Source organism: Myotis davidii, unplaced genomic scaffold, assembly GCF_000327345.1.
Source record: "Myotis davidii unplaced genomic scaffold, ASM32734v1 scaffold181, whole genome shotgun sequence".
Lineage (NCBI taxonomy): Eukaryota > Metazoa > Chordata > Mammalia > Chiroptera > Vespertilionidae > Myotis > Myotis davidii.
In genome coordinates, this window is record NW_006291504.1 from 3,101,029 (window position 1) to 3,116,447 (window position 15,419).

The window sequence follows — 15,419 nt, forward strand, 5'->3', positions numbered from 1 at the left end:
AGCTACGTCAGCAGCTCTGCAGTTCCCTTTTTGCTTTTAATATGGAAAACTTGAAACGTATGCACAGGGGGAGAGGACAGAGCCATGAATTGGTGCATAACGCACCAGTCATCCAGCTGTCATCATCAACTCCTGACCAGTCTTAGCTCATTCACTTCTAGCTCCCTCCCCAGACATGTGTAATCTGTGGTGAGCTGGCACGGCCATGGCATACTCAGCCCCAGGGGCCTTATGTGCCGCCAGCTCAGCCTGGTTCAGTGGCCCTGAGAGCGGACGGTGAAAAGATTAGAAAAGACAGACCAGAGAATGACAGCTGGGTCTCGGTGGGATGCTGCCCTCTCGGGTGGAGAGACAGCGCCAGCGCCCACAGCCGTGTCTTTATTTTATAGCAGATGCCACGAGGCAAAGTAAGGGCATGATCAAGATGTTTACAACATTCTCATGGGTTTCAGTCCCACTCAGTTACATGCACCTGAACTCTATCACACAGGCACATGGGGCCACATGTTCGGACCACAGGTTCCAGCTCACAACTACAGCTGTTGGCTATAATTGTGCTGGGAGGGCTCTGCCCTCCAAGCTGGGACTTGCACGTGGCCACAAGAGGACTGTGCCCTCTCATCAGTCCAAGGCTTGAACCTGTCCCAACGCTGTAGCTGCCCCCCACAGTAATCTATACACGTTTGAGTATATAGCTCTAAAAAATAAGGATTTAAAAAAATACATAATTACAGTATATCAGCCCTAACAAAATAAGAATAATTTCTTAGTATTATATTCCCAGGGAGATTTTAATAGGACATATGAACAGGATTTCTTAGCACCTCGTCTGTGAGGGCGAAGAGTGGGTGCAGGCTGCTAACTGTCTCGCCCTAGCGGTGCCATAGGACACATGAGCCGATCCGTGGTAAAGCTCCACTCGGCTCCTACAGATACCCATTCCCCGTCCAGTTTCACCTTTGGCTCAGTGCGTGACCCAGCTGTATAATGTGTGTTCTTATCAATTGTACACGTAGTTAAAATAACCTCAGAGGTTTATTTTAAACACTGGGATACATAAACAAAACCACTTAGATACCAATTTTAATTGACATACCGACTTGTAGACCTGCATTTCTTCAGAGACATAGAATCGAATGGTCCCTAAGAAGACTTCAGATATAGAAACTTTTCCATCATGATGAAGTTCTGTAAGTGGGATGGAGGCACAACATCAAGGATAGAGGGAACAGTCGCAATTGAAGAGGAGCGTGCCATGTTTGTGTGTGGATGGCGGTCCCCGTAGCAACGCAGCATGGTAGTTATATTCCACTGGATGCATTTTTAAGAGTAATTGTTTTATTTTAAAATCTCAACAATTCTAATAGATTTGAAGATTTCCTACTTTGTAGCTATCTAGGCTGATGAAAACATTTAGGTTACATTTCTTAGAAATGAATTTAAATCTGTGTTCAAGGGCACACAGATTTTCAAAATTCTTTTAGAGCCTGTCTGAGCAGAAATGTGTGCGGGCCGGTGGGCTAAAGAACGAGGCTGCGTGGCTGGTGTGGCTCAGTGGATAGAGCATCAGCCCCTGGACTGAAGGGTCCCGGGTTCAATTCTGGTCAAGGGCACGTACCTCGGTTGCAGGCTCAAACCCCAGCCCTGGTCAGTATGTGTGGGAGGCAACCAATCGATATGCCTCTTTCACATGAATGTTCCGCTCTCTCTCTCCACCCTCCCAGCTCTCTCTTAAAATCAATAAAAAATATCCTCAGGTGAGGATATTAAAAAAAGAAGAAGAAGAAGACCGAGGCAGCTTGGAGAAGCATGCTAGAGTCTCTGCTAGACCCATCTTTATGCCAGACCCATCGCCTAGGCGGTGCCCTCACTGGGCTGCCTTGAACAATGATAATTTGGCATAGGCTGATAGGGGGAGAGTGGGTGGACTGGCAGGCACTTCAAAGAGCAGTTACCATAGGCAACCAAAAGCTGTGGTTGACATTAATTACATTTAAATGGATTCTTTGATAAATGCTGTTCTTTGAGATGAAGGGTGATGAGACCCACAAATCAGAACACCTTGACATGAGTATGCTTCCCGTGGGGGGAAAAGCTAATAATTGGAATTTTCTCCGAGGTCAAGAAATGTCAACCAGTACACTCCACCTGGCTCAGCACTGCCCACTTTCATCGCCGCTGTTTCTTCCTTTGTAATCTGAATAGCGTGTACTTGCGACCTTGGCCTTCCAATGGAGTTGAGCACGGATGAGATTATAGCTTATGTGAGCGCAGTTGCTTGAGAACTACGGTGTCTGCTCTTATTACTGAAAAACTATGAGTACAAAGAGCCGCACTGAAGGGAGAAGGAAAAATGATTCTATTTTGAACTATAACATGTTAAACCATTTGATTCTGATAAACAGCTGTATCTGTATTCCATTCTCAACCATGAACATGCAGCACGCCATGGTACATCGCTGTGGTACACGCCTGCATACATGTGAGGGTCAGGTAACCGCCTGTCAGAGGTGTCCATGTGACACAGCAGAGGACAGGCAGCGCATATCCACGTTAACACTGCGATGGCCTGCAGGATTCATGTGAAATGTTCAGGGAGCAAGATCACAGTTAATGTTCGTGAGGAGTTTCCAACTCAGATGTCTGAGGGGCCCAGGAGGAAGCGAAGGGAGGAAGCCGCTGCCCGCGGGCGCTCACCAGGGGTTGTCAGGCCTGCTGTTCCCGGGGAAGCTGGAAATCCAGGTTTTTAGGTGAAACCTGACTTTTTACTTAAGCTTTAGCAGTGAATTCAAAACTTTTAAAACAACGGAAGGCTCAGAGAAAACATCTTTCTACTGGATATGGCCCATCGCCTCTTTATTACTCTTGCTTTATCACTATTCTCAATTCTTCATTTGAAATGCACATTTTTGTCAAATAGTTCCTAGGACAAATATCACCGGTTAGTTGAAGTTTTCCAAAATTCTAGTTGTAGCTTACTTTAAAGCAAACCTGTAGAAAATTCTATAGGCAGTGAGATCAATAACTGTGCTGATAGTAATTAATCACAGACCCATGATTAACCTCATTAAGCTCAACTTCATAAAAGCCTGTTTTTAACTCAGTTTGGCCTATAATTACGAATTTGTTGGAAACACCAGGAAGCGCTTCTGAAATGACTTTGGGTTAAACTTGTCATAGAATCTCTACCTGAGTCTGATAATTTTGTTAGTAACTAAAAATACCTGAACGCTTAGTTTAAAGGACCGATGAATGCATGGCCTATCTTAAAAAGAAGTGAACCAGCCAGTATTCAATTGAACTTAATTGAAATTATTTTAAGCATTTCTAACCGTGTGTAGTTTGAAAGAACACGGCATGAATGCCTGGCATTGAATTACCTTACAACAAATGCTAAATACAGTTTCTCAATTTATAAAATTCATCATAACCTTATATCATGGGGTTTTGGTTAAAATAATAAAATTAGGGTGTACGGGTAGTGCTGGGTTTTGTTTTTCCTGCCGTGTTCAGCTTACAGCCGAGGCCCGACGTGTGCTAAAAAGAGTGTGTACGGAGGTCATTGGGAAGAAGTTACCCTGCAGAAAAATCCCTCCTGGTGAACGCGTATTCTCTCTCCCAGGCTCCCACTGCCAAGCACAGATTAGCAATTGTTCCTCGCCACTCTCCAAACACATCAAAGCTGAATTCACAAGCAAACCTTGTTTGCGGCACAGCCAGTGGACACTGTGTGGACAATTAAGTTGGACTTAATGAGCCTTAAATTGCTCTTCAGAGATGACGTGTCTGTACTTCCATGGGAGCTGGAACATAATGGGGGGAGCAAATTCTAACTAGAAGCAGAGTGGGAGGTGCTACTGAGGCCTCTGACTCGGGGCGCCAGCATCTGGGCAGGTCCTGATTAGGCCTCGCAGGCACAAAGCTAGGGGTCAGGGTGCCTGGAGGGGCTCACCCCTCAAAGAGAAGGTTCCTCCAGTGGCTGCAACGCAAACCACAGCCGTTAGTGGAGAGCGTGTTCTAGGGAGAGGTCGGAGGAGAGCAAGGCCTTTTGCAGGAGGCTGATTGGCGTGGGGCCTTGCGGACGGGAATGCCTGCCGATGAACTGGGGGGGATGCTCTCACGTAAGCATGCTCACCCCTCAGTTCTGCGGGTAGATGCCTCGTGTGGAGAGGCAGGGCCCTGTGTGAGTCTGTGTCTGAGCTTTGAGGGATGCCGACCTGTTTCCCACAGGCACTGCGCCACGTCATACTCCTGGCTTTTGATGGTTGCCATCCCCGGCCTGGGAGTGGTTGCTCACAGGTTTTGAGGTGCGTTTCCTCACTGACGGATGATGCTAAGCATCTTTTGTTGGCTGGGCAGCCATTGGTATGTCTTCTTAGGAGAAATGGCTAGGCAGGGCCGTTTTTAAATTAGGTTGTTTGTCTTTCTGATGTTGAGCTGTAAGAGTTGTTTGTGTAGTCTGGGTACCAGAGCCTTATCAGAGATGAGATGTCTTATGATGTACAAAAGTTTTTAATTTTGATTAATCCAGTTCATCTAGTTTTTCTTTTATTGCTTGTTATTTTGGTGTCATACCTAAGAATCCATCTCCAAATCCAAGGTCATGAAGATTTATCACTGTTTTTGTAAGAGTTTTCTAGTTAATTTTTGTTATATGGTTTGAGGTAGAGTCTTAAATTCATTCTTCTGCATGGCTCAAACTTTGAAATTAATATTCATAAAAGATAGCCATTACTGCAGTCTAGGAAAAACATAATTAACCATTTTTTCTTGTATTTAGGAAAGATCTGTAAATATAAGAGCTAAAACTATAAAACTCTCAGAAGAAAGCATTGCAGTAAAACTTCATGACCTTGGATTTGGAAATGAATTCTCATATATGACACCAAAAGGACAAGCAAGAAAGAAAAACTAGACATTGGCAAGTCATACATTGGATGAAGATCTAGTATTCAGTCTTTATAAAGAACTCTTACAACTCAAACATAAAGCAGTAAATAACCCAATTTTCAAACGGGCAACGGCTTTGAGTAGACACTTCTCCAAAGAAGATATACAAATGGCCAGTGAGCACAGGATAGTTATAATAACACAAATGGACAGTAATAAGTGTTGACAAAGAAATGGAGATATTGGAACCCTCCTACATTGCTAGCGAGAATGTAAGATGGGGACGCTTAGGTTATGTGAAACAGCTAAATAAAGGAAATAAAAATTTTTACACATCTGCATGCACCGATTCTTTGTTTGTTTGTCTGTTTGTTTTAAAACAATGCTCATTTGATGTTTGACTTAAGAAAATCTTTGTATTGTTGTTTTTAGGAATTTATCCTGGCACCCTGCATTGACCACTAAAAGTAAAATGCGAATTCCACATTCTCACGCATTCATCGACCTGACTGAAGATTTCACAGCAGGTGAGCTGCACGTCCGTGTAAACTCCCTCTTTCTAACGGCCAAAGCGTTGTGAGGCCGTATTTCCTATGTTCTTAGCAAGCACTTTCTAATCGTATGTTCAAATGCTTAACAAATGTGAGGAGGTCGGTGACGTGGCTGCGTGGGGGAAGCAGGGCTGCGATGAGCAGGTACTGTTGTTTGCGGCCACATCAACATGTAGCTTTCCCACACGGAGCGTCTCAGGGTCACATGCGAACTTAGGACTGTGGCTGTGGGGACTTTATCTGAGCAGATGTAGACAATAATGAAGACTCTTTTTTTTAAGAATTCTGTCCATTTTTCTAAAAAATACAAATTAAACCATTTCAACCCCTAAGATCTCATAAGGCTATCTTACAAATCCCTTCTAAACGCATTCGGTTTGAACCGATTCAAATTCTGTCGTAAATAATAGCTGATCGTTATCGGGAAGATGGAGCGGGCCGTGAGCTCCGGCTGCAGTGTTTCTGCTGTTCCCCTCGGTTCTCGACAAGGAGGGGGCACCGGGGAGACAGAGGGACGGGGATGCTGCTTGTGAGCAGCCTGCACCTTCTCTGACCCTCACACGTGTTTATTCCTGAGCACGCCTGGTGGCAGCACCCCCCTCGCCTGTTTCATAACTGCTAGCACCTGTTATCCGGACCTGCGCTTAACCGCCCTCACCCGCGCTCCCCGACAGCCCAGAAAGCACGGCGTCCGGTCGTCACTGTGCTTTCTGACACGGAGAGCAGGCGCACTGAGGCCGCGTGCCCCCTGCCTCACATCGGGGCTCATGGGGCTGCTGCTGCCCGTGGCCTCAGCCCTCGAAAACGTCAGGAAAGGCTGCTGACTCGCCAGCGGGTGGAGCCGTGGGAGCCGTGGGAGCTGAAGCGCTTCCCTCGCTGAGGCCGCGCCCCGCCGCAGCAGCAGGTGCATGAGAAGGGCCCACGAGGCGGAGGGAGCCCCGCAGAGCTGCTGGCCCGCGGGGGCGGGACCTGGTCTGATGGAAAGTGTGTCCTGAGGTGTCTCAGCGCGTTTTCCTTAAAGAAGGAAAGTAAAACGTGGGCCTCTGTGAAAATTCACTTAAGGTGTCGCTCCCCTTACCCTTCCCTCGTTCTCACTGCATTTATTCTCTGTTAATAGCGGTGCCAGTTAACCTGCCCCGGGAGCACCTCCTGCCCGCCGAGCAGCCTGCACACCTGATCTGGGCGGGGGGCACCCTTAGGAGCTGATGCGAGGGCTCCTCCTTCCCGTCCTGGGTCCCGCCCGCCGGAGCCTGCAGGACCTGCACGTGGTGGGCAGGGTGCTCCCTCTGATGTGCTCACCGACACGGGGTCTGGCGGGCAGGCTGTCGCCGGCGTGGGCTCCATCGGGCACACAGGAAGGAGCAGCGGCACCTTCGCGATTAGCATTCTGAGCGGAGGCCGCCGCCCGTGGGTGAAATCTCTCCTGTCAGGAAGGAGCTGAGTTATTTGGGGGCGTGATTGCCTCGGTGACCTTGCTCAGTGCCTCATTTATTTCAGGGACAGGAACAGAGGAGGCAGCCCGAATCAAGTTAATATTTTCTTCTTAGAAATAGATTGCCTTGGTCCTACTCGGGCTTTTATAAATGACCGGCATTGGAGAGTCCCGGCTAACGAAGTGAGCCACGCGGACGCAGAGCCATCGAGACACGGGCGACAGCAGCGGGCAGTTCCGATTTCCTCCCTCGGGCGCCGGTGGAGGGAGAAGTCAGGGCCACGTCTGAGCTTCACACCTGTCCCCACACGGATAGTGGCTTCCCCGGGAAGTATTCAGATGCTGGTATTCACTGAGCCCTTTCCTCTGCCGCCTCTGCTTCCTGCCATCTCCTCGCTCCTCCGCACGTCTACGGGGACGCTAGGGATGCGGTGAGAGGACTGAGAGGCTTGCCTGTTCCTCCGTCGTTAGTGTTGGGCGCGTGGATGCCGTGGACAGCGGAGCAGCAGCTGCAGTCAGGCCGCCCACTGTGCGCCTGCTCTGACGGGTCTCCCCGGGCCTGGCTGTGGCTGAGAGGCGCGAGGAGGGTTGGAGAGCCGCGCTTCCGAGCGCTCGGACCCTGAACACGGTTGACGAGGCTCCCGTCACACTCATACCACCCGACATAAAGGAGTCATGTGACTTCTGTGCTCAGGACCTCAGGGCCCCTCCGCACCCTCTGGATGGGCTGCTGTCCGGAGCCTGCGCACACGGTGACGGCCTCGCCCCGGCTCTCAGCCCCGGGTCCCGCTGGCACCCGCCTGCGAGGGGCTGGCCTCAGCCTTCCCCTACGTGGCTCCGGGCTCCGCGCTGCCCTGCCTGGGCCTCTGCTGTCCCCTCTCCTCGGCCTCTCAGCTGTGCCCTGGTGACAGTCCAAGCCGGTACCTTTATGGCGTGGGGAACCCTCATGCTGTAGTCCCTGCTCCCCCATCCTCCACTTCTCTCCTGTCCACAGGCATCGCTGCGTCTCTTGCAAATGCACATAACCTCTGGGCTTGACTCCCACTCAGACACGGATGCGGGGACACCAGCGCCTGCAGGGGGGACGCATCGTAATCACGAGCTGGTTCAAGAAAAAATATTAATTTTTATTAAAATGTTCTAGTATTTGATGTTAACAATTACTCATTTATTTCAGCCATTTGTTAAAGAAAAGGAAGCAGCACTGCCTGCTGTTAGCTCCGGCTTCTGAGGAAGTGAGGCTGTCATTGTGAATAACTCGCTGTGCATGTCTCCTGCCTGCCCGGACGACATTTCCTCCGTGCCAGCGGCCGCCCTGCCCTTGCCGTGACTTCGCAAAGTGTTTGCTCCCAGTAGCTCCAGAGGCGAAGGCAGACCACCCTCCGCCCCGCCCCTCCCCCCCAATAGGCGTCAGAAAATGGGAAGGACGCGAGGGTGTTCCTGCCACTGCCATGCGCGCTGAAGGGAGGACGTGGTGGGTGTGCACGTTCCTCACCCACCCAGCGCGTGGGGCACCGGCCCCGAGGCTGTGCGACAGCTACAAGCAGGTTGTGTTTCAGGTGGGACCTTGCTCGCCTGGCCTGCCGCTGGGGACAGATGTGCTTTCACCTGGCCCCGGGCGTGGCTGCTGACCGTGGACGCGCAGGAACGCGGCATTTCTGCCTAAGTGGGAGGGAGTGTTTGAAACTCAGCGTTTTTGATGGCATTTTGAAATGAATATTTTTATTAATAGGACTCTAGAAGAGAAACTTTATTTTTAAACAGCCTTTGGTTTCCTTAAATTCTGAGCTCCTACTGACTGTAATAAAAATCGGATGTTTTACTTCTATTATATAGGGTTTCCCAGGTACTAACAAACCCCAATGGTGATTGTTAATTCCTGTCCATCTTTACCACGAATGGACAGCACTGAGCTGACGTGGGAACTGGGGCTGGTTTCTGAAGGTTTGGGTTGTAGTGTAGACTGTAATGAAGCCGTTGGCCCCGCTCTGTCTCCTTCGCGGCTCTGGCTGGGGGGTCCGTGAGACTCCGTGGGACTGAAGTAGAACAGGATAAGCTTGCGGAGCCTCCGGGGGCGCCCCTCCGCCCCTCCTCTCCTTGTACTTGGTTCCTGTCTGCCGCAGTGTCGCAGGCTCTGACCTGACAGTGGGGCGTGAGTGTTAGAGGACGTTCGGGGACTCCTGCACGGCCCTCTGACCTTAGGGAGAAAGATGGGCCCTCTCCTCCTTGCAGGACCGTCTCCGCGTGACCTATAAATAGGCTGTGCTCTCCCAGGCGCCATCTGCTCGCCCAGGGCACAGGGCACAGGGCGGGAGGCGGACCAGGGCACGATGAGTCACTGTCAGTCACCGTGTGTTAACGGTGCGGGTGGAGCTGCGGTCGGGTTTGAGGTCGCAGGCGGCTGTCGAAAGGGGCTGCAGCGCACCTCCTGGGCTCTTCGTTGTCACGGCGAGCACGGTTGTGCTTGCTTTGCTTCGACAGAGAGACTCACCATCCCACACGTGACGTGTGGGCACTGCTTTCCTCAAACTCCGTGATCCGAGGAATGGGCCTCTCAGAACTGCTCTGAACTCAGACTGGATGGCTCGGACGGGGCTGCGGGCAGATGTAAATGCCGGGTGTGCTTAGTGTATGGACTGCGCTCTACACTCTAAGAGGAGCTTTGCCTAGTAATTGTTCGTTAGTGAATTACAGGCTGAGAATACGTCTTATTTTAACAGCTTGCTTCAGCGTGGAGTCCCTGAATGATCCGGTTATTTGGTTCTGACTCACTCCGCACATGAGGAGGTTCACACGCAGTAAAACGTCCCGTGTTGGTCGCGTCGGCATTTCACTGACGTCAGCGCCGTGAGCCCTAAAACGACACACTTCCCACTGCGCTGTCAGCACAGACGTCGCCTCGGGAAGCCCCAGCCCCGGGCAGGGAGCTCTGGCCCTCAGGCCTCAGACAGTCACAATCCCCAGAGCCCTCCCGTGGCCTGGCCCCCCTCAGCCTCCAGGGCAGCAGTCCCTAGAGCCAGGGCCCACTTGCGTGTTTCTCGGGACCTGAGCGCCAGGCACGTGGAGGCACATAAGAGACGCTGAGTGAGGGGGGAGGGTGCGGAAGAAAGGGGGAGGCCTTTAGTCCAGCCACACCCTTGGGGGGCGAGGACAAGACGCGCAGCGAGGCACCTTCCCCAGGGACTGGGATTCATGACACGCGAAGTGTGTGATCACTGCCTGCTCTGGGCTCGGCAGAAAGAGCCCCTCCCGGTGTCCGGAGTGGCCTGTAGGCACCTCAGATGGCGCCTCATCCGGCCGCCCTGAGGGCCGCAGGGAGCCCCTCGTGCCCAGAAAGGAAGCGGACCAGCTCGCAGGGAGGACAGCGCGCAAACCAGGAGTTCCAGGCCGGCGGGCTGCCTGCCGGCTGCTGGCGGCGGCTCCATGTTAATAACTCAGATCCGGCCTCGGCCTTGGGAGCGGACAGCCCGCGGAGCTCTGCCGCCCGAGCGCGGTGTGTGGCAGGTCACTGACGGATCAGCCGTCAGCGACAGGAGCTTCTGCTCCCAGCCCTGCCCCTGTCACCTCCGCTGATCGTGCCGCTTAAATACAGCGCTCCCATCGCATTTGCTCTTCAGTGTTCGCCACTGTGCGTGTGACCAGCACAGGTTTCTTCTCCAACCCCAGCCCCTGCGTAGGGGCCCATCATGTGGTAAAAATTAAGAATTCTGTTGCCCGAACTTTGTGGCTCAGTAGTTGAACATTGACCCCTGAACCAGGAGGTCACGGTTCAATTCCCCGTCAGGGCACAGGCCCGGGTTTTGGGCGGGCTCGATCCCCAGTAGAGGACATGCAGGAAGCGGCCGATCTATGATTCTCTCTCATCATTGATGCTTCTATCTCTCCCTCCCTCTTCCTTCCTCTTTGAAATCAATAAAAGATTTAAAAAAAAAAAAAAGATGAATTCTGGGGCACGCTCTGTGGTCAGTGCCATGGAAGGGGGCGGGAGCAGGGGGCCTGATTCAGCGTCAGTAACAGCTTCCTCCGCCCCCCGGCCAGGGCCACTGCCCGCAGAGCCCTGCCCGCTTGCCGAGTTGTGACGAGGGCCCAGCCTGGTGCCTCTGCGCTGACCAGTGCTGGACGCAGACAGACGCGGCCTGTGAGAACGGTCTTTTCAGCCACGCTGTTCCCGAAAGGACTGGTGCTTGGGGCTGGCTGTCCGTGCCTTTCCAGCAGCTGAGGGGGTCCCTCCATTTCTCAGGGCGTGGGTGGGTGTCCAGCACCCGCTCCAGCTACCCCGAGTGCATGCCCTCTCATTTCTCTGTCTATGAGTCGTTTTGTGTTTTTTTAATTGATTTCAGAGAGGAAGGGAGAGGGAGAGGGAGATAGAAACATCAATGAGGAGAGAGAATCATGGACCGGCTGCCTCCTGCACAATCCCCTACTGGGGATAGAGCCCGTAACACGGGCATGTGCCCCAACCGTGAATCGAACTGGACCTCCTGGTTCATAGGTCGACGCTTAACCACTGAGCCACACTGGCTGGGCTGTGTGAGTTACTCTTAACCACAGGGAGGCTGAGCCCCTCACTGCGTTGCTGACTGGGAGATTTTCTAGCGCTGCTTCTATTCTCATTCAGAGCCAGAGGCATGACTCTTCATATTGAGTTGTTAATAATTAATTGTCTCTATTTTTATTTCTCCACATAATGAATCATTTATTTTCTATAACCTCCGTGCGTAATTGAATAGTGAGATGAATGTTTAAAATCAATTTTACAAGGTACTTCCAATCCCTTATCTCACTTCACTGGTTTTCAAAGTCTTAGCGCCGACATGAAGATACAGTCAGCAAAACTTTTGTTACAGTTCTTACATTTTCTAAATATGAGTGAAACGACTGGAAGCTCTTAACATCTTTTATGCAAGTATTTTGAGACCAATGCAACATCTACAGAAAAACTGCATTGTTTTCCCAGGACCGGTGACGGGCTGCTGGTAGCGCCCACCGCTGTTCCTGCTTGGCCATTCGCTAACAACTCCAGGCGGTAAGGGCGGGTACGGCAGTGAGCCGTGGGTGCCTGTGGCAAAGGCGCCTCCTCGGTTGTGCTCACGTGGGTCCAGTTGGAACAGTCACCTTTCACATTAAGTGACGGCATCACTGCTCCTTTTCCGGCTTCTGGTTCTTTCAAACAGCTCAGCACTGGCATTGAGGTGGCTCAGTGACCTTAGACATCTCTGTGGCTGATAATCCCCATCACTTTCTTATGCTGATTACCCACATTTTCAGATAATATCTATACTAACAAAAGGGTAATATGCTAATTAGGCCAGATAGACCGGGCATCTTCTGGACGTCCTTCTGAACAAAGCCGCAGTGGCTGCGAGGGCCGGCAATGGCAGCAGCAGCAGGGTGATGAGGGCAGTGCCTTCCCCTGATTGCCGGTCGCCTCCCAAGGCGGAGCGGCCCTAAGCCGTCAGTAGGATATCCCCTAGCAGTGGTTCTCAACCTTCCTAATGCCGTGACCCTTTAATGCAGTTCCTCATGTTGTGGTGACCCCCAACCATAAAATTATTTTCATTGCTACTTCATAACTGTAATTTTGCTATGGTTATGAATCATAATGTAAATATCTGATATGCAGGATGTATTTTCATTGTTCACAGCCCACAGGTTGAGAACTGCTGCTAAGGGCTCCCAGACTGAGTGGGTATAGGCTGGGCTGAGGAACCCCCACCCCGCCCCAGTGCATGAGTTTTTGTGCACTGGGCCTCCAATGATAATATAAAAATGTAATGGCTTTTCAGTGTTCTTAGTAGTCACTGCAATAGGTGAAAACAATGCTCATTTTAATGAAATGCTTTAACATAAGACCTTTCTTCTCCCAAGGCTTTCAGAAACACAATCAAGTGACTATTTTTAGGCAGTCCACGCAAGTTTGCGATATATACAGTATTTCATAATCCAACAGCCGTGGGAGCACCTGCTGTTTCCAAGCACAGAGGAAGCAGAGGGAGGTAGAACGCACTTTGGCGTGACCCTCCCCTGCGGGAGCTTAGAGAGACAGGCGGAGACCCCGCTCCCATGGCCACTGTGATGGCCACAGCCGAGGGAGAGCCAGGCCCAGGCGAAGGAGGGGCCTTGGGAGGGGCGGGGCCATCCCAGCTGAGTTTGAGGACAGAGCACCAGGTGCTGGGTACACCGAGGAGGTTCCTGGGAGGGGTGCAGGGAGTGAGCCTGGACACGGGTGGCCGGGCTTCACCGGCACGAGGAGGCGAGGGGGCGACCCGACACCCGGAAGACGGGAGAGAGCTCAGATGTGTGCTGTGCGGGTCGTGCTGACGGTGGTGTGGAGGGGCCTGGTGTGTTGTAAAAAAGCGAGTGAGATACAAGACGCCTTAATGAGCCAATCAGTTAGGAGTCGTTTCTTTCGCACAGCCCAGAGGAGAGTGTCTCTTCCAAATCTCTGAACAACACAAACGGGAAGTTTCCCGTATTTATACTTTTGAGCTCCTTTATCTGCAGGCTTTACAAAGGGCTCTGTGTGAGTTATTGTTACAGTTTGTGATCTTGGATACATAAAGAACAAACATTTGGCATAAGAATATGGGAAGTGCTATCAGTATTAACCCATTATGTTAGATAGCTGGCTTGCAAGGTCAGACAGTTTTTATCTTTTTCTATTATTCAAACAAAAACAGTTATTCTACAGAATAAGAGATTGTCTAAAAACGACAGGGTTTACAGAACAAGGGCCTATCTAACAATAGCAGAGAATTCAAGCAGCAGTTTTATACAAGATGGAGGTTACTATGCCTCACTGGGTGGGGGGAGTGGTTGGCTGCGGTGTCATCGCGCAGGCCTCAGACTGTGTTCAGGACCCTCCTGGGTGAGCGTGCGTTTGACCGTGTAAAGGATTGTCTTCGTAATAGACCACTTTCTGTCCGGGCAAAGCCTCCTGGGAGTGGTGACCCGCAGGAGGAGATGGCGGTGCGAGACAGAAGGATGGGTTCACGTACCCGTGTCAGGAGCTTTGAGTTCAGCTAGTAATAAAGGGAGCAGATTGCTCACCTCCCTGGGGATCTGGGGGAAACCTTTATTATAATGACTACATAAACTAGCTTCATCAAATTCACTTGGAATCTTTACAGAAAATACAAAACAGGAACGACCTTTTCCTGTACGTATTTCCTGTAAAACAGTCAGGTCTTCCCATCACTCTGCACAACTCCCAGTTTAACGCTCGAAAGAATAACGTCGTTGGACTGTCCCTGGGAGTCGGCTCACCCCTTTGATCCCCGCGCTCACTGAGCCCAGCTGCTATCACGCAGCCACACGGGGCAGGTGCGGGCGAGCTCCCCGCTCCCCTGACCTCGCACAGACGGTGTCTGATCCCTGCAGCCTGTTGTTGAGTGAATTTCATCAGTCATTGTGCTTCTCTCTCCAGGTAGAATATATGGAGGTTATTTTTCTACTCAAAATTTGAAATACAACTGGCTCATTTAACACGAGTGCTAGAGACCTGGGATTCTGTGGGACTTTGGTGTGAATAATACTGCGGCTTGAACCTGAGTGGGGTATATGGGTTCACGCTGCTTTTAGGGGGGGACAGCAAACTGTGATCAGGCCCAGAATACCTTTTCTCAAAATAGAGTCTACCTCATATAAAAACAGACAGAGTGCCCCAGGTGCAGGGGGAGATGTAACTGGCTTTATGGAGTGACTCAGGAGTCGGCAGCGCCCGCCAGCAGCTAGGAGGGACCGAGGGGTGGCGCAGTGGGAGGGTTCTACAGGGAGACGGCGGGGCAGGGAGATGCTCCCATGGGAAGGGGGCTGCTTGGGGCCTGGGCCTCCTCTCTGGGGGAGGGGTGTCCCATGGACGGTGTGGTTGCTGCGGAGGGGAGAGGCCTCCTGGCGCTGAGGGCTGTCGGAGGACTCCTCCCTCCCGATGCTCCCTCTCCCAGCACCTCCCTCAGCCAGCAGCCCGGCTCGCCTGCTGCTTCCTCTGCTGGGATCCGGCTCCTCACCATATCGCTTAACGCAGTGTGAGCAGCTGAATGGTGACGGCTCTGTGGGCCCGCTTCTTCCTGTTTCCGAGCACACACATCAGTAACAACGCTGACAATTCGGTTCTTTTTCTTCTAGATTTATTCCTCACGACATTGTCTGCCACGGGTACCTCGCAGTTTGAGATCTGGGAAAATGTGGTAAGAAATCTTTTCTTTGAAACATTTTTAAACGATGTATTTCAGTAAAAGCACACAGTTTTAGAAAATAAAGTGAAAGGAATCACTGGTCGGTTGGTTACAACAATAAATAGAATGAGGTGAGGAGTCTTTGGCTGGGCTGCTGCGTGCACCCACTCCTGCATCAGCGCCCGCCCCTGCATCAGCACTCACCCCTACATCAGCACCCACTCCTGCATCAGCACCACCCTCTCCTGCATCAGCGCCCGCCCCTGCATCAGCACTCACCCCTACATCAGCACCCACTCCTGCATCAGCACCACCCTCTCCTGCATCAGCGCCCGCCCCTGCATCAGCACTCACCCCTACATCAGCACCCAC

General features: G+C 51.5%; 1 protein-coding gene across 1 annotated transcript in view; it reads left to right on the forward strand.

Annotated features, from left to right (window-relative positions):
* The window catches only part of ITFG1 (integrin alpha FG-GAP repeat containing 1), a 48,961-nt gene that overhangs the window by 10,372 nt on the left and 23,170 nt on the right, over positions 1-15,419 (forward strand). Inside the window, exons 5-6 of the mRNA XM_006764894.2 lie at positions 5,323-5,417; positions 14,998-15,059. Coding sequence (XP_006764957.2) covers positions 5,323-5,417; positions 14,998-15,059 — 157 coding nt within the window. The remainder of the gene's footprint in view (positions 1-5,322; positions 5,418-14,997; positions 15,060-15,419) is intronic.